The 19900-nt window shown below is 44.0% G+C and overlaps 1 protein-coding gene across 21 annotated transcripts in view; it reads right to left on the reverse strand.

Annotated features, from left to right (window-relative positions):
• Positions 1 to 14543, reverse strand: part of mbnl1 (muscleblind-like splicing regulator 1) — a 42335-nt gene extending 27792 nt beyond the window's left edge. For 4 of the 21 annotated variants that reach the window (XM_080034296.1, XM_080034300.1, XM_080034295.1 and 1 more), the window contains exons 1-2: positions 8572 to 8750; positions 897 to 1787 (exon numbers count right to left, since the gene is read on the reverse strand). In XM_080034296.1, coding sequence (XP_079890422.1) covers positions 897 to 1070 — 174 coding nt within the window. In that variant the 5' untranslated portion in view covers positions 1071 to 1787; positions 8572 to 8750. Of the gene's footprint in view, positions 1 to 896; positions 1788 to 2390; positions 2513 to 5125; positions 5353 to 8571; positions 8757 to 9758; positions 10242 to 14419 lie in introns of those variants that run through there. The other 17 variants (XM_080034298.1, XM_080034312.1, XM_080034297.1 and 14 more) reach the window with 12 other exon arrangements.
• Between the last annotated feature and the right edge of the window lie 5357 nt (positions 14544 to 19900).

Below are 19900 nucleotides of genomic sequence, written 5' to 3' on the forward strand. Positions count from 1 at the left end.
AAAAAAAACACAACACAGCCAAACCTGTGTGTGTGGGTGTGTGTGTCAGTGCTGGAAACTTTGGGTCGAGGTCCGCCCTTCTCTAGAGATCTTGTGCTCCGATAAAAAGACAGATTGTGAAAGAGAGAGAAAGGGAAAGAGGTGTTTGCCTTCCTGCCTAAAAATGGAAAACTACTGCATACCGTGCCCCAAATCTGCCCCCAACTTTGCTCTCAAACACACACACGCATATATAGACCCACACCCACAAACAAAACCCCCCTAACTGCCCCTGGGCCTCTGAACAGGAAGTGGTTTGACTGAGCGAGATCTCCACGATGACGCTATCGCCTCGCTCCTCTCTAGCTGTTGAAACGTGTGGTGCTCACGGCATCCATATGCGTCTGTACACGTGAACGTCTATTCCTCCAAGTTTTCCTTTCAAAGAGCTGGCACACAGCAGTGTGTATCACTTCCAGAGGGACTGTGCTGATGTAGTAAATTCATTCAAGAGTGTTTATGCACATCATAATGAGCGTAATCAGTCGGAAATGCGTCTGACTCGCAAACGACTCCTGTTGGAAATGAGAGCAGCAAACACCAGACAAAACATTTCAGTCCGTTTCTCGAAAATTCCACAGTGCAGTGTTACAAACGCCCCACTTCTACTTCCTGAAACTAAAACGCTGCCTGACACCCCTCCCTCTGTGTCCCTTTGATCACATGTTGCAGTCAGATGACCAGAAATAGGAGGGACCAAGGCAGGGGAAAGCACATGCCGTGGCCAGATGGTGAACTCTACTCCATGATGTTAGAAAAACTGCTTATTCCAGTTTGGAACTACATATGTTGCCTGTCAGACTGAATGTGCTGGCACTCTACATATCTTGGCCTATCTGTCTGTCTGAGATTCTTACCTTGAGTGAGTCAAAGCAAGCGATCACCCGTCCGTTGTCCACCTGACAACTCTTGGCCGGATGAGCAAACTTGCACTCCTGGTCTGAGCGCGAGCACGTGTTCCTCTGGAACTCCCTGCACACCTCAAGCGTCAGCCACTTTGTGTCGCGGATGTGTGACATGTTCATCGCCATGGCAACACGCTGGCAAAAAAGGTATTCCGAGCTGAAAAACTCAACAACGAGCGCAAAATAAAGTACCTCTAGTGTTTTAATCCACAACTTGTCAGGTCTTTTTTTTTTGTTTGCTTATCTGTTAAGAGTCTTGATACGTGCGTCTAAAGTTGAAATGAAACGAAAAATAAAGTTCCTAATTGATTGAGGAAGGGCTCCTGTTCCAAAGGGAAATGTTGCAGGACGGTGTTTTATTTTTCTCGCTGTGTATGTTCATGGATAATTATCCTGATTAATCAATCAATCAAACAGGAAGAGTTTATATCCAGTAAATGATTTCGCCGAACGTTTTGAGTTGCCAAAAAAGAAAAGGGAGCCCTCTGGTTAGGTGCAGTGAAGCAGGCAACAAAGGTGATTAGTCTAGGTGTAGGTAGCCTGGGTTAAGGGCACTGTGGACTGAGTGGACGCTTAGAGGGCCCAAGGCGATGGTGAAAGGCAAGGTGGGTGAGATGCTGCGTGGGCCTGGGGGATTGTGTCGGGCTGCTGGGGTTACAGGATGGTCAGCTGGTCGTGAGAGCGGCAGATGTTGATGGTGGAGGGATGAGCAGGTCTCTGTCCTTGAACACGTGTTACCGTGGCAGCAAGCGAGCTAGGCGGGAGGCAGGGGGGGAGGCAGGGTAGAGCTACAGCTGTAGAAGCAGGTCCAAGCTGCAGCAGACATCAGGGAAGGCACTTCCTCTGGGGAGAGAGAGAGATGGGGGGGGATACAAAAGGATGGAAAGACAGAGAAAAAGGCAAGTTAGATGATAAACATTCAAAGAAAACTTTCAGGTTTATTGTCTCTTTATTTTTTAAATTCATTGGATGTACTGATCTGACCTACAATATTTTTTTTCTCAAGTCATGTCCTATAGCTAAGCTACGTAGCTGTGGGAATAAATAATATGCTAAAATGCCAGAAATGCAGGGGTGTCAGCTAAAGCAAAGAAAACTTTCACCCGCCCTGCACTCTAAACACACATGGTGTGCACACGCGTTCATCACGCCACGCCACCCACACACACACAAACTTACCCATACTCGCACACACACACACACACACACACACACACACACACACACACACACACACACACACACACACACACACACACACACACACACACACACACACACACACACACACACACACACACACACACACACACACACACACACACACACACACACACACACACACACACACACACACACACACAAATGCACAAAGTAGCCATTCACAACTTTCCACCTCCCCTGGTCGCCGCAGGGAAAAATCGGATCAAATCCTGTATCACTTACAGTCAAGTTCAGCAAAGCCGGCCATTGCAAATGTGTTAAGAGGTGAAAGAGAGGGAGAGAGTGAAAGCATAGGGGGGAAGTCAAGGCAGGGCATGTGGGAGAAGAGGTTAGTCATTTCCCTTCTTGCGAAGCGGTGTGAGAGCGGGGACCAATGAGAGCTAGCAGAGTTGCAGCAACATTCTGGGCCGAGCGCCAGGTGAGAGCAGGGGGAGGAGCAAAGAGGAGGCTGACCTGGCTGCTGCAAGAGGAAGAGAGAGAGAGAGAGCAAGATAAAGAGAGAGAGAGAGGCAGGCTAAACTAATGGCTTAGCACACTATTTCTATGACTACTTGATTTCTAACAAACAGATGATATATTTCTTTCACAACAAAAAAAAAACTCTTCATGGAAGTCCTTCCAAATCAACTCAAGCATTTTTTAAATAAAAAGTAACCGTCATCGTCACAGCCATATACTGCCCTGATCTCACACAGATGTTTTAACCCTGCAATAACACTGTGTTTATCATTGGCTCATCCAAATTCCCCATGTATCACATGCAGAAGAGACCATGGGTTGCGACGTGTTTAGTGTTCAGAATTTTGTAATGTTGCCTGTCTGTGGTTTCTATTTTTGGGTGAGTCCATTGCACGGGGTTTTGCGCAAGGAATTTGAATGACTGGGCTCCCGTGGGCCCATTCGACTCTTATCGCACGGGCAGGGTAACTCACCACACCCTTGTGTAGAGAAATCGCTTTTTCGCAGAACAGCGGGTGCACCTACAGCAGTGCCACGAAACTGCTGCTAACTTTACGGCACTGCAACACTGCAACACTCTATATCAGAGCCCTGCAGCAGTGCAGCCTAGGTCATGATGACCCAGCAGCAACATGGATATATGTTACAGGGAGCGTTGGAGAGTGAAGGAGGAAACCGCTTAGCATCACCTTGGATGACCCCTAGAATAGCAAATGTAGCATAACTGTTACAAACGACCTTTGGAGTGGGAGTATAATCAGAACACAAACGCTATTAGACTGCCCTACCCCCACAATATTCACACACACACACACACACACACACACACACACACACACACACACACACACACACACACACACACACATACACACACACACACACACACACACACACACACACACACACACAATTTACCTTTCATTTCATGCACTTTAGAGGGGAGACTCAAAATAAATGAACCTTTCAATAAAATGCAAACATAAAAGATACATTACCTCCCTGGTCCATATTTCCAAATGACAGATTATTGATTTTTCATGAGAAGTATTAATGTTTCCGAGTCAGTATTTATAGGCTTTTCATGCCGTAAAACATTTTGACCAAGAGCCGCTGGATTACGTGTCTCGTCCTGGAGTGAAACTCGCCCAACATTTACCGTGCCGTTTGCTTGTTTACATAGTGCATGTGAAAATGCCAAGTCAGCCAAGTCTAATCTTTCTGTGTAACCCTGTATGCCCCGGGACCTTTGTTTCCAATATCATATATATTATATCGTATTTATTGCTCAGTACGATAAGGATGATGACTGCACACTTTTACTACCCAAATATACTTTGCACAAAGTTGAGTTAAGGTGAGCAAAGATCATTTCTGTAATAATAATAATAATAATAATAATAATAATAATAATAATAATAATAATAATAATAATAATAATAATAATAATAATAATAATAATAATAATAATAAATGAGTTACTAAGTTTAATCAGTCAGAACTCAAGCCACAGCTGGACATGAATGGAAAAGGTGGAAGAGAGAAATATATCATATCAAATCTTACATAGATATATTTTTTAATAAATTGAAGGCACCAGGGGCCGTCTTCAATCAAATCAGAGAATATGATGGCTTGAAGCATGAAAAGCTGACGCCCCTTGCGTTCTGTCTGGCTGCCTAATCTGTTTCTATGTTATCTATTAAGTGAGGGAGAGAGGGAGACATTTTAGTATGGTGGTGTATAAGACAGTGCCAGCGTGATAATGAGCCCTCATTACGATCTATCATGTCTGGACATGGCTGTCCTTCCCCTATTGATTTCTTCATCTCTATGGTCTTGCTTGTCAGTATGCCACTCCCTCCATCTAATTCCACTTTAACTGTCGGTCCCCCTTGTCTCCGTGGCATCCAGATGACTGTTTAATAATATGATCCACTCTTCTGCACTAACCACATCATTTATACAGTTTTTTAACCGGCGGCTCCGACTCCCACTTTGGTCTTCCAGCTCTTTTCACCCCCCTTCCAACTGCTTGCATGCCTGTGCCTTTGTGCCCCCTCAATGTGCTTGTGTCTGCGGCCTGCGTTCTCTCCCAGCATCCTCAGCAGCACTCCCTCAGACTCCAAGGTCTTGCAATGCTGGTGCAAGGTCAACCACACCGGAGGAAGGGGAAATGCTAGAGCGAGCGACTGACAGACAAAGTGTTCTTCCTATCACCCTATTTAGAACACGTGGCCACAACGCCGCGCGGCTGCAAGAAGGAGGAAGTGTGTCTTCAATAACAGCGCCATCACCGTCAGCCCATGGTCATGTGACGTTAGGGATGTGTCTCGACGGCACAAACAGTTTGTTACACGCAAGAAGCAAGCCTGCACTTCTTTTGCTTTCCCTTGGTAATGAGTCACAAAACAAAATCTGTTCTCAACTAGTCGAAAGACGAAACCCTCTCTTCACCTCGAAAGAAAGCGCAAACTATGCATATAAAAAAAACCTACCAGCGTTTTCGCATAGTTGACTGTGATGGATGGTGCTCTGGGGGATTTCCTTCAACCCGGAGATCTGCTTGGTTATTATGGCATGTCCTAACTTATTAACAGGTTAGCGCAATCAAAGCAAGCGCGCTGGTGGCTAACCATGGGCTGGTCTGGAAATTGTCATTGTGATTAACTGCCAGGGACAACAAGAGAGAAGGCGTGGTAGATCCCAGTTATGGTAAGACTTCCTGAAAAATGAAGCAGGATATCAGTACCTTTGTTTAACAAACCATCGGTCAGGAGTCACTGGAGGCTCTATACTGCACAATCACATACAACATATTAAACTGGTGCATTGAATGGTGCAGTGTGACGGATGTTAAACCCATATTTTTGCTACTTGTTATACTGCAAGATCTGGAACGGAAGCCTAGGTTATACTGTAGCTTAGAGGCCGAGCTCCTATGTTCAGCTTCGACTGCAGAGAAAGAGGCGTTTGTCTCGTTTGGTTTGCTGCTGTTTAGCCAAAGGAGTGGTTTCAGCATATTGACAGAGGTGGATCCAGGGTGACAGTATGCTGAGGCAGGTCATCCCAGTGGAGGACACCGGAGGAAATGCAACACCCCGGGGCCTCTTCACTGCTACCGCTGCTCCATGTGCTCAGAATAAAGCATGTCAATATTGCCCTCACTGACCCTTTCAATAGACACGTACACACACTAGTGCATATGTGGACACGTGACCATATGCTGTTCGAAGTCGCCTGATCTTTTTCAAACTGGCAAACACGCACGCACGCACGCACACACACACACCCACTCAGAGGTTGCTACTCTAGCTACTATAGCTCTTCAATACCACACACATCCGTGAGTAAACTGGGTTTGTTTTGCTGCAACGTTTCAGGTAGGTTGAGAGATTGCACACAGTAGGGTCCGCATTAAAATGAGAATAAGAGCTATAGAGCAACAGCATGTAGCATTCAAAATAAATTATACAAGCTCATATGTCTTTAAGCAAGAGTGATTGAATAGAGGTTATAGATGGAACAACTCACATGGGGATGCAGTGCTCCACAAAAACTAAATCTTGCTAATATGAGTATAAACATAGCTGGTAGTGACAACATCTCCTCTTGACTATTTTGTTTAACTGACGCATTGGTCATCAGTTTAAATAACGTGGCTCTGAAAGTGAGTCTTGGGCTTGGGAACCCACAACACACAATGCCTATTGATTCCTCCGAACCTCTGGAAACAATTAGATCTCTTGTTTAGCATACATGGATTGAGCTAACGTCCACACAAACCCAACACAAAACAAACACACAGACCTCTCTCTATGTGTCCCAACCGAGTATTCTTAAACTGTGGTGAATATCTGACTCTGCAACACTGAGTCTTAGTGTTCGGATGTGTGCGTAAGGATGTGGTGAAGTCACCGGACAGTGAGGATAGTGGCTGTCCTTATGGTTAAATGAGTGGCCCATTAGCTCACATTTATGTTGTCTGTGTCAGTGTGCTGAGGTATATTCAGGCTGATGTCAACATTTTCAGACAGGTGACACCTTACATTTTTTTAAATAAAAAAAATAAGAGGAAAAACGAAAAACTATTGCCTGACATGACATGTCTGACATTTGTTGAGACGTTAAAATGATGTGAATCATAAGCTATAGATGTCATCGGATCTTGACATTTTACATACAGTATGTGTTGCTGTCCAAACACATCATAGTAGTTTCTGAAATCAAATATCCGTCTTTAAACAGACTTTCTAATGTGTTCAAATATTTCTTTTTGGAACAACAGCTTTGCCTCATATGATACATTTACAGACATACAGAACAGAATGTATTTTCATTCCTGAGCATACACCACAGTATAATCATGTATGCTATTACTAACACAAAGCACACACAGTACTTCTGTTTAGCTTCACTTTTCCGTACATTACATGCAAACATACTTTGCTAGTGACCAAGTTTATCCGGTGCACTGGTTATCTGTATCATTTCATTTAGTCAATCATATTCATGTAGGACTTGCCATGGTAATGAACTCACGCCATCTGTCTTGAGTTGGGCCCTGCTTCTAATATAGCAATGTCAAATGATAGAAACAAAGACCTGGTAAGAAAAGTGTCTAGAGAGAGAGAATGTGAGTGACAGAATGAGACTATTGGGGCAGGAGTGTGTTTAAGATATATAAAAAAAAGTCTGTAAGAAAAAACACGGAGAGGCTTGTGTTGACACGCGTACCTCTGGACAGAACAACAACAAAATAACTAGACCCTTATTACTATCTCCCTGGAACAGCAGCTTCGACATGCGGCTCACACTGCTTATTAGAGCTGTTGTCTGGTTTGGATAGAGGTAGACAGTGGCAATGCTTCCTCTATATATTGGAATAACAACTACAACTGTCTTTCTGAAAAGAATAGAAATAGGTCAATATTGGGGCAAGTTAAAACTCAACCATGTCTCTAAAAGTTAGTCAGTAAGACATTTTAGCTTGGAATTTCATGAAGTGGAGAGGTGGTCTTACTCAGCCAAAGCTGTGTCAAACTGTTGCTCGGAGGGGTTGAAATGTGCTCATAACACATTAGGAACATATACAGAGAAGCCCCCGTGTAAGAAAGGCTTAACCTGTCAGCGCAGATTCAGCCATGCACATAATCCTGTCTGTAGGGCAGACCCTAGATCATAAGCACCACGCATAAATGCTGGGCAATTTGCACCTGAGTTCACACACACACACACACACACACACACAGTATAAAACAACACACACACAGGGCATGATATTACCTTTCACATTACAAGCCAAAGCAGTCACGGTGACAACAACAGCATTATGTTCCTTAAGGCTTCTGCCGCACAGCAAATTGAGAGTCTACCTGCAGCAGAGCTACCATGGGGATCTTGTTTCAACAATGCAATCTGCCGCACATCTGTCCTGTGTTGCGCATGTGGTGTGTGCGTGTGTGTGTGTGTGTGTGTGTGTGTGTGCTACTGTCTGAGCCACCCTGAATGCCTTCAAGTCAAAACAACAACATTCCTCATCATCGCCCCAACCACGGACACACCACCAAGAGGAAACCCAGAGAGAGGAGAGAGAGAGGGGGGAGGGCAGAGGTGGCGAAGAGAGGGACAAAGAGTGGAGAGTAGAGAAGGAAGGCTAGAGTTTAAACCTCTGAAGATCCTCTGGCTTTCACATTTCATATTTGACCAAAACCGTGTCCTGCTGTTATTCGAACAGTTTTAAAACTCCCAGACAAAACAAATGTCTGGAAAAAGAACTTTGAAATTATTGTATTTGAATCTGACATTAGAAAATAAACTTTGCGTCTGTTTACATGAGCATATGGCACAAAGACAAACCCAAAGTCCCATAAAGGAGGAAAAACATCACAGGGCAACCTTACGTTATCTCCCAAAGCCTTAATAAAGAGTGAAAACGACTTACTTTCACTCCAGTTTAAACATCAGACAAGTAAAATCCCTCCATTTACTCGCTCTCGTTCTTGCCCCTCTTTCTTTCTCTCTTCAACTTTCTTCCTCTCTCTCCTCAGTCACTCCCCCTCTGTCAGACGCATGAAAACACTCACTTAGTCACACACACGCTAACACACACACACACACACACACACACACACACACACACACACACACACACACACACACACACACACACACACACACACACACACACACACACACCACAGACAGAGCCACCCTCTCACACACTCTCTCCTCCCGCGACCCGGAATGCTTGGCAAGATCCAACTGTACTGAAATACTGTGCTCACCATATAAGGTAGCAGCAGCTTCACATGTCACAGATAATTTACATGCGGCGGGGCGGGAGTTTGTCTTACACGGCACACACACGTAGAAACACACACATTCGCGGCATGCTAAACCATGCCCCCCCCCTGTAAGGCTGACGCAGCAAGGGAGGGAAAAGGTAAGAGAGTCAAATTTTGCCACTCTCCTTGTTAACCAAGCCCTGCAGGATAACTCCCAACATGTCCAGGGTTGAGTCAGACGAAGGGAATGAAAGCTGAGTGGGCGATCTATTGATCCTCTCCACTGCTTCCTGGAACAACCACGGTCATCCAAACACACACACACACACACACACACACACACACACACACACACACACACACACACACACACACAAACACACACACACACACAAACACGCACACGCTTGCGCACACACACCAGCAAATTTTCTTGCTAACTAGCGCTACCCTCAGGAAGTAGCTATTGTATGACTGTCTGCTTTGAGCCAAGAATGTGTCTTACTGTGTCTGTGTATGTACATGCATGTGTGTCTGTGTGTGTGTGTGTTTGTGTGCCTATATCTATAAAACAAACTGTGACAAATAGATCTTTACCCTGTGGCCCACATGCTGATCACACACACACATTCTCTCACACACACACACACACGCACATGCACACGCACACGCACACACACGCACACACTATGGCAGACACTAAGACAAACAATCTCTACCTATGCTCTAATGCACACAGCTCGCTTACTTTGGAAAGTAAAGACTGCAGCGCACGCAGAGCACAGGAGGAAAGATCTAGATGAACCAATGAGACAAGGAGGAGGGCTATAAACCAGACTCTTACCTCTCACATTGCTCTCCAGTGTTGTGTTGTGTGTGTGCTTCCGCCTTGTCGAGATGGACTCTGTGTTTATGCGTGTGTGTTCAGACAGGCCGCGACAGCAGACCCCCGGGCACCGGCTGGACCATTCTCAGGCAGGCAGGCAGGCAGGCAGGCAGGCAGGCAGGCAGAGCAGCAAGGCAGAAAAACGAGTGGCAAGCCAGTGAGCAAGGGGGGGAAATCAGCAGCGAATGAGTGGAGGAGCCGCGCCAAGCCGAGCACCGGAGTGAGAGAGAGAGGGCTAGAGAGAGAGGGCTAGAGAGAGAGGGCTAGAGAGAGAGAGAGAGGGAGAGGGAGAGAGAGAGAGAGACAGAGGAGGAGTGTTTGTCTGTTTGATTTGTGCATGCGATTGTGTGTGTGTGTGTGCGTTGCAGCGTTGGCTGTGTGCGCTAGTGTCTTCCCTCCCCTAGTGTCTCACAGAAAAAGTGGCTGAGCTGGGCTGTCTCTCTATACTGACTCCCCCAGCCGCCTCTGGATCGTCTGTCTGTCTGCTGCCCAGAGGAGAAAGTGGCGCTCGCTGGGTGGCAGTAGCAACAGCTGTGGAGAGGGAGGGAGGGAGGAGGAGGAAGAGGAGGGAGCCCTGACTGCACTGGGCATTCAGATCCTGCAGTCCCCCTCTCCCTCCCTCCCCGCTCTTCCTCACTGAAGGCTTGCCACACCCCCTCCCCACCAGCCCCCCCCCCTTCCCTAAAACAACTCCAGGAAGTGCTGGTTCAGTTACACAGCCACACTGCCCTTGCCTATCCACTGAAGTTTAGGGAAGGAGAGAGGGAAGAAAGGAAAGGAGGTAGGAAGGAAACATTGGGAGGAAGTAGATAAGGAAGGAGAAAAAGAAGGGGAAATTACTGAGAGGAGAAAAAGTGACGCAAGGAAAGGCCATGCCTAAAGTGGCATTGGAATTTTTTACAGCTGGGACAGAGATATTCGAAATGACCAGATAGGAGACAGTAAGATAGAAACAAGTGAAATAAGGGATTTAAAGAGGTAAGGGTGAATGAGGAGAAAAGCAGCAATCGGAAAGAACTAATAAAAAAGGGAAGTGGACAGGGAATTATGGAAAGAAATGTACAGGGACAGATAAGGTCTGGCTTCTGCCTGTATCCCTTCTCTTTCTTTCATATAGCCATTTTTGTTTTGCTGTGGCATGCAAACCCCCAGACACCTTAGCTCAGCCTCACACATTGCAGCCTCACACTTGGAAAGTAGAACACAAAGGAACTGCACTAAATATAACTGAACCTCGCCGGTAAAGGGGTTATACAGTCAGCGTATACATAAAAGCAGCGTGTGTAAATACTCTGTGAATGACTATTCAAAAGATGCCGACCAGTGCAGTTCGGTTGAAGGTCAGCAACATGTTATTAAACACCCCTATATTGTTGTTGACTCAAGGCATCTGCCAGCGCGAGGAGGGGAAAGCCGAGGAGCCAAAGGGAGACTCCAAGAATGTGTTCTGGACCTGGTGCTGCAATATCTTGTAGCCATGGAGATAAAGTGGCCTTGGCTTCTGCAGGAATCCTTACAGGTTTCTGAGGTGTGTGTGTTGACCTGATCCTGCATACTGTCCCTGATTCGCTTCATTTGGAATCAAGGAGAAAGCGCATTCCCAACGCTGCCGTGTTTGGAATATCCTAAATAGTTTTGAGATGAATTTGCAAATTCCGCACACCAAAGCCGAATCCTGTTTGAATAAGAACAGACCTGGATACGTATCGGTGGACAGATGTAAGACCATTCGCTTTCCTCTGCGTATTTGCATGCGCACGTATAATAAACTGACAAAAGAACGTCCCTATGCCTATGTAAAGCTGTCATTGCTGTCTTTCTGAATAACCCTCCCTCTTGTTTCTCTGTGTGGAGCAGTTTCCACTGCTGCACAGCTCTCCTTAATACGAAGCTGGTGATAAGTCATATCTCATTTACACGGCAGGCCCTTAAGTCCCGGGTGATGATCTGTGGTAAATCCCCCAGCTGCAGTGCTAACCCTTTACCTAGCCACCATTCTGATGCAACGTGTTTGTGTTCTAAGGCAAAAAAAAATATTAAAAAGTTCAGACAAGAAGGGGGATGTCATAGTACTTTTTTTTTCTAAGTTTAAGATCCAGTTTTAGCTACAACAACACAGTGCAGTGCCTTGATCTATTTCCTACCATCATTCATTAGTGTTGGAAGGAGGATTTCCTACAATGACACAACAGCCCTGCTAGAACACTTACAGTAGTATGCCTTTTAGATTAGCCGGAGCATTCTGTGTGACCGCTGATCAATGGAAGAAGAAGGTCACTATAACCTCCCGATGGAGTTTTCCCTCACCCATGATAAGGAAACACAATGATTGATGTTGCTCTGGCTCAAGAGGAGACACATTAGCAGCGCCTCCAAAAAGATCTGGGCTCTCTGCAAAACTCGAGACACTGACGTGGAATTTCCCCTCTTCCACTGCAGCTGAGTGCACGCCAACCGTGCTTCTGCTGCTCTCTGCCTCTGCGACTTTATTTCACTCCTCGGCCCTGCTATTTCCTATTCGTTGTCATTCTTCTTGTGTTATCCGTTGGGCTTACTTTTCATCACCATTGCTCGCTTGTGACAACATCTTCATTCCCCCCACTAATATTCTCCCCAATCAACCACAACCACTCCTCAACTTGACAAAACCCGCGGATCCATGTTCCCCTTGTCCAATTAAAAGCACAAATGTAAAGCCCAGCTTTGCGGTGACCAGATGGTTTGCTCATTCATTTCCACAAGAGATCATTTCAGAGATTTATTCTCAATAAAAATAACCTTTTTTGTTCTAGTTTATACTTCTTTATCTAAATGTGATCAGCCATATATTTGGAGCTTCTTGCTCCTCCTGTGTCTTCTGTGTCTCTCACAGATTATAGGATGGTGTGACCGTTGTGCTCTCTCTACAAGATCAATGAGGCTTTGGAGCTGTTTAAGTATGAGCAAAGAGCAACAGGAATCAACACACTGGGGTTGAGCAAACTCTTCACACATACTAATGTTAACCAACTGAAAACAGGAAGAGGCGTGTGGCGGTGGGAGTAAAGGGGAATACCAACAATTTTACACATCAAGATCAGTGAACTATAGCTGCGGGGAACACTACTCAGCCTTCGAAAACAGTATGTCTTCATCAAGCTTGAGAAAGTAAATCAATTAATGATTATCATTAAAATAAAAATCATTATCAAGTTGCCATAAGGGAATTGTAGGATTATCTGCTTTAATTCAGTCAGTAAAAAAAAAAGAAAAATTTATTATCGGTCCTTTGAAAGTCCTACATATTTGCTACTTTTAAATTCAAAGAGCAGAGAAAAAGAGTCATATTGCGAGGAAGCTCTGAATATTCTATCAAGTCCCCTCGCATTCTAACCCTTCTCAATGGCGTTAACCCTAAGCCAACACAGTCTAGCATGAGTGAATCCTCTGACACTGCCAAACTATTGAATCCTAACCCTTCACCTTTGTTCACCTTCCCTGATGAACACAACTTTCTACCTTAAGCCTCCCTATCATCTCAGTGCTCTGCTATTTCCCAGCAGCCCTCTGCAAATGACACTGGCTGGCCGATGTGAAGTCTCACTCTACTGAGGAAATGTCCCAGAGCTTTTGTGTGCCAAACTCTGACGGCTCATCTATCACTAAGGCCGCAAATACACATTACACTTCCATTACAGACCATCACAGCAACGACTGCGGCAGTACACAGTCTCTTGCAGAGGGGGCCCACTAAAGGCTGCGGAGAGAGGAAGCAAAATATTGCTTTGAGGTCATTTCTGCATTTAAAAACAACTTCTGCTAATGTTACGTGATACTTGAGGAGTGCCCTATGGAAGCACAGATGTTATAAATATGCAACAACGTCACTAAAATTGTACATGAAAGTTAGGCAAGTTGTAAATGGGTTGTACTGACAATTTATTTTGCTAATTTGAATTTACAGTCATGTTTCCCTTCTGCATACCTTGTGGTTTTATCGTAACTTCTTTCCACTTTGAAGCAGTGAGGGGAAGCAGGTGCAATTCAGGCTGTCAAGTTTGAAATACAGAGAGAGGAAATAGCACGCTGTCTTGTCCCCATCTGACACCATTGTGTGTGTGTGCGTGTGTGTGTGTGTGTGTGTGTGTGTGTGTGCGTGTGTGTGTGTCTGTATTTGTGAGCCTGTGTGTGTGTGCACCATTCAAGCTTGAAGCTTATCTTGGAGATAAAATGAAAACGAATGGAAACACCCTAAGCACAGAGGCCTTTCACTCGAACTTTCGTCAATTTATATGTCAAAAGGCAGCCTCCAGATAAACTGCTGCACATATTCAATAAACTCTCCATTCATCTCAAACTCCTAACAAACCCTGCAAAACACAGATAAATGAGACATAGCTGTGTAAAGACAAAAATAATGAAAATTTTGACTTTCCTCCAGCTGAAGTAGCAGTTTGCTTTGTCTTCTGCAAAAGTATCGGAGAAACTTGTGTTCGTTGAAAATAGGGGAATTATCACCAATTACACAACTATGAAATATTACAAAACGAACCCCCAAGAAAACATAATACAAAAAGTCATTTTAAGTGATCAACAGACATGAATCCATCAGAAAGTGGTGTTATAGCCAGTGAGCTTACCTGTGTGTCTGTCTAACGCTGACGTGCCACTGGGACAGACGGAGTCGCTTCAACACAGGTCACACTGACGCAATGCACTATGGGGATGAACCAACATTTTCATTTCTCTCTTCCTCTATGTCGCTCACTCTCTCGCTCTCATAATGACACCTTCTGCTTGGCAACGGCCATACCACAAATGTGGTCAGGTTTACAGCGAACCATCACTGCGCAACATCAAGTCGCCATGACAACCACTCCTTATCTCATTTGCATCTTCTGCTTGCATTATCGACTGATGCCAAATATGGTCACCTTGGTATTTTCCACGCCCCTCTCTGCATCCCCTTTTTTTCTTTTTTACAAGTTCCTCTTTCACCTCCATTTTCACAACTGTGTGTATGCGCTTTTTTGTTCTCTATGTGTGCTCAAACAGTCATGTAAGCGCGCTTGCAGCCTGTGTGTGTAAAAAGGGGAAGTTCCTGTGACAGTAACCACTTTGCAACCTACTTTGCAGCCATTGAAATAAACAGTGAAACTGCTTTTTAAATCAGGAAGTCGAGAGCTGTTTGGGGGCTGCTGTTGAGGGACTCAAAATAAAGAAAGGGAACCTGCAGTATGTTATCACAATCCTCCCATGGCAGGTAAACTGTCACAGGAATTCACTTAACTTACCCACTCGGCTCTTCTTCTTTGAGGTTGGTGCAGGCATTTGTCCTCCTCCTCTTCCTCTCCCAAGGACTGAATCAAACTATCAGTGGAATGTTGTAGCAGGCCCCAGGAGCCCACACACACAGCAACACTCAGCAGCACTCAGCACCTGTCTCTGACTGCCAGCGCAGAGAAAGAGAAACAGTCAATCAAAGTGGACAGTACGGCGAAGGGGAAAGAGCGGAGGAGAGTGGGAGGCAAAGAAGCCATTTATCAGCAGAAAAAAAAACATCACGTCAATGCTTTAAGCACTTTATATGTTGAAACTAATGTATTTTGATTTAATTAATAATGAATCTTGGCATATTTACCATAAACAAGGAAAGGTCAAGACAAGCTGCAGCCTGTGTCTCATGGCAGTTACAAAGTGTTCAAATAGGACTAGAATACTTATTTGACAAAATTACCAAATGTTGCAGACATTTATTGTAGCATTGTTTATCATAAATTGCCGTCATACTACAATTTATGATAAACAATGCTACAATAAACTGAATATAAAAGAGTTTTCAGAGCAAACTAGAGTATTGTGATCTTCCAAGATCAAATTTCAGTGATAAACTTTACATTTTATGGATTAGCATTATTAAATGTCATTTTACTGCTAAATCTGAAGTTGAAAATCTATACACATAAGCCCCTTATAATTATATAGAATTGAAACCTAGTCAAAGGGGAAGTTGAAGGAAAAAACCTGGTGTCGACCTCTTTCTGCTCTATACCATAAAACCATAGGTTTATTTTTGTTGCATAAAACTTTGGTATTCAACCTAAGGGTCTGGACGCCTATGGAGTCCCAATGCGAATATAAGGAGTCACAAGATGATTAAAAGATCCAAGGATCCCCCCCAACCCCCCACCCCTTATTTTCTCTAATTTCTGCTTTTTTCTTGGGGAGTACGATACTTTTGACTTCTTCAGGCTTCTTTTAAAATGTCATGTGTATTGGCTAATAACTTGTGTCATAATGTGGCACTGCAACACAGTGACATAGCATATTGTGCTGTTCCTTTAAGGCCAGGACACACCAGTCCGACTACCCGAAAATGGAGTTTGCCGATTCAGGCAGCTCCAGTCTTCCCGTCGCGGCCAAAAAAGTGCAAAGAACACACCAAGCCGACTGCTGACTTTCCGTACGCTCTGCGCTTGCGCGGGACGTAATGTCTCCATAACAGCAGGCGGCGCTGATCTGTATTGTGGCCCGAAAAAACACGGAAGCCAGAAATGATGGGACGGCTCTCTAGACCGTAAACATAGATAGAAATACGTATTTATATTTATGGACCATAAAGAGCACCATTTTTAGCAGAGAGTGTCGAGCATGGTGTCGAGCAGTCAACAAGGGTTGATGCATGTGAGTACTCGCTGAACGAAACAAACAAACAAACACATTAAAACAATGGCTAACTGTTGTTAGCTGTTTGTGCTACCCGCCTCACTTCCGGGCTTCACTGATTCGCTAGCCCTCCACAAATCAAATTGCTCCAACTGAAAGACTGCCCGCCGCCCAATCAGCTCAAAAGAAGCCCGACAACATCTACAACGACCGATTTCACGGCACACACCAAACAGATTCGTGTCCCCGCCCCCTCCAGACTCTACGACGGCGATTATCGGGCCGGTGTGTCTGGGCCTTTACTTTCACTAAGCGTAATAAGGTAATTTTTTACTGATTGTAAAATGCTAACAGAACATTGGATGTTATTCACATTTCTTATTTATTTATTCAGAATATTATAAAGAGATGCAAACTCTCAACTGAATGAATGAAAACTTTATGGTCATTGCACCAAGCCCCAACCTCAGCGATTTTTACCAGCATCCAATAAGGAAGTGACCACAACTGTAGTAACCAGGAAGTGCCACTGGGGGCTGGAAGCAGAAGACAGCCATCTCTCATTGACTCAAATGTTAGATATGCCGTTTTCACAGCATTATTAAACCTATTTACAGCCTGGGCCACAAAACCATTTTAGTCTGTATGTTTAGGTCATATCTCCATGACAACACTGAGGGGGGTGAATTTTTTTGGACCACGCTAGTTTTTATTATTTTGGAGGTTAAAATGTATTGGCGCGATCTCTTGAGTGACAGCTCTCCCCCCGTTGTCACGAGGTATACGTCAGCTATCTCCCTCCCTCTCACAAAATGGCGACGTGCACAAACCAGGATTATTGGATGCCGTGTGAATAACTGAGGTCAGCCCGGATGCTACATCCATATTATTTACTATCTATGCATTGCACATGTCACAAGTACAGAGCAACGAAATTACCTTTTTTTTTTTTTTGCTTTGAACACATGCCATCTCCCCATCTGACACTTGGACTCACCCAGGCAGTGTCTGGAGAAGCTCTGAAGAAGCATCAGGGGCCTTGAGCATCAGCCAGCGTGCCCTCCTCTGAGCTGCAGGGACTGGTTGGATTGGAAGTCAATGAAACCAGGCCTAATTTAGCCTCCGCTGCTCCACGGGCTGCCAGGAATCAGTGTGAGACTCCTTCCCTTTTTAGGACTCTCTGGACACTGCAGTTCGCAAGTGGCACAACCGCATTTCTCACTACACTAAGGAGATGGGGAAAGAGGCATAGAGAGAGAAAGAGAGAGAGAAAGAGAGAGGTGACAGTTCATATTTGTTATCATTTGTTAAAGACGCACCATTATAATGAGCATCTAGGTCTAAAAGTCTGAATCTTGAACGGTGGGGAATGTTTAAAAAAAGAAAGAAGCTGTAATTAATAAACAAACAAACAAATGACTCACTCCGTAAGCTTTATAAATGCCAGTTTGGATACTTTGACAAACATACAAAACTTGACTTGACATACAAGTCCGCCAGTCATTAGGTGCAAAAATTGGACTAATCACAGAGTCTAAACTTACACTATCCACTCAGCCAAGCCTCGATACTGTATCTCATAGTATCTAATATCACCAGTCTGCTCTGATACTTGATGCCGTCGGCCAAAAAGTGTATTTTTTCTTCTGAGCGTGATCTGGCAGATTTCCGTGAGACAGAGACGGAGAGAGAGAAAGTGGACACTCATCTTTGACTCACATAGATCAACATAGATACAGAATTAGATTTCAGTGTTTAAAGTTTAGAAAAAACTAATTATTCTCCTCTTTTGGTAAAAACAAACCTGTAACTAATATAATCTGATTCGTCAGGTAAACTGATTAAATGATCCTGTCATGGAGTGCTAAGCATTTGCTAAGACCACATATTTAAAACAGCAAAGTCAAGTTCCACATGTTGATGTGTGTTTTATTGAAATACTTTAAAGACAGAAAAAGTCAAAAGAAATGAGACAAGGCAAAGGCAGCGGTGCTCATGAAAATGATAGACACGTCTCAATTTATTAAGCGTGGCAGCCCAAGTGTTTAAAATAAATGGATTAGATGAGGATTACTCAGAATGATCCTCTACTCCCTTCCCATCCTTGTGTTAGCTACTTGTGATATGAATACACGTATATCACTGAAGGCAGTGATCACATAAGCCATGGTATGGAAAACACAATAGGATTATATGTCTCATCTACAACTCCCACCTCCTATGGGGAGCACATACGTACGTACATGGCAGCTCTTTTTAGTTTCAGTGTGTGGAATCACGCTGGCAAAAAAAGAACAATTCAAACCGACATAATCCAATTAGTCAATTCAAGGTCCCTGTCTGACTGCCCTGCATAATGAAGAGATAAAGGCTACTATGGTGATATCCATTAGTAACTGCTTGTAAAAGGAGAATTTAATTTTTCTCTATCACTTAGAAATATTTAATTTATCAACAAGCATTCATTCAATTAAACCTCCCCATGTGGGACTTTCACATTACAATTTTAAAAAGATACTTTAGCATTTAAATATAAGCTGTAAATCAAGCCCTTTCACCAACTATTAAGATGGTTGTTCATCCTGCATCTTCCATATCTGACTCAGGCCTTCTCACCAGTTCAGTGGAAATCGTTGCAGCTCCTTGAAAATCCCCTCTACCATCTGACATCATTTATGTGAACAATGAGCTCAGTGACAGTCATCACCGCACAGGGCAATTAGATAGGGAACTCCATAACTGGTGGCCATTGACAAAGCACATGCTAATTTATTATAAGATAACTTCAAATGCAATAGCGTCCATTTTGTCTGATGCTTATTCATTCGTTTTTTTTGTTGCCATGTAAAAGAGCAGGGATATTTAGATGAGTTCATGTCATTCATTGCCATTTTGTCTGATAGAAATGAACTTTCAAGATGTGATAAATTACAGCTATTGCACACTGCAGAATATTTAATTCACCTGTGACTCATCCTACGGGGGGAAATGAAAAGTCTGTCTACAAACAATAGTCTGATGCCTGTATGAACATTAAAAAACGTTTTTCTTGCGGTTATCATTCATCCTGTTCATTCTGGTCTTACAGAGTTTCCTCACTAAAGTGCTTCCGAAATTCACAGTTCAAGAGAATGTTTGGCATTTTCAATGCTTTTATTGATATTCGGAGATACAGAGGTGAAATGGGACAGAGATGGGAATGACATGCAGTCAACAACATCGGGCCGAACTCAAACCCAGGTCTGCTGTGAAGAGGACCGAGCTTCACCTGGGGAGCGCTCCAACCACCACACCACGAGTGCCCCGCAAACGTATTCTTGAACAAAAACAAAATCCCAGACATTATAGTCTCATATAATATCAGTAATGAATTATTATTATTACATTGTCCAATTGTAAGGAGGCCTACCTATGCTTCATTGGGCTGAGGAGGAGTACGGAAGAAAAAGGGTTCA

This window comes from Ammodytes marinus (assembly GCF_949987685.1).
Source record: "Ammodytes marinus genome assembly, chromosome: 9".
NCBI lineage: Eukaryota > Metazoa > Chordata > Actinopteri > Uranoscopiformes > Ammodytidae > Ammodytes > Ammodytes marinus.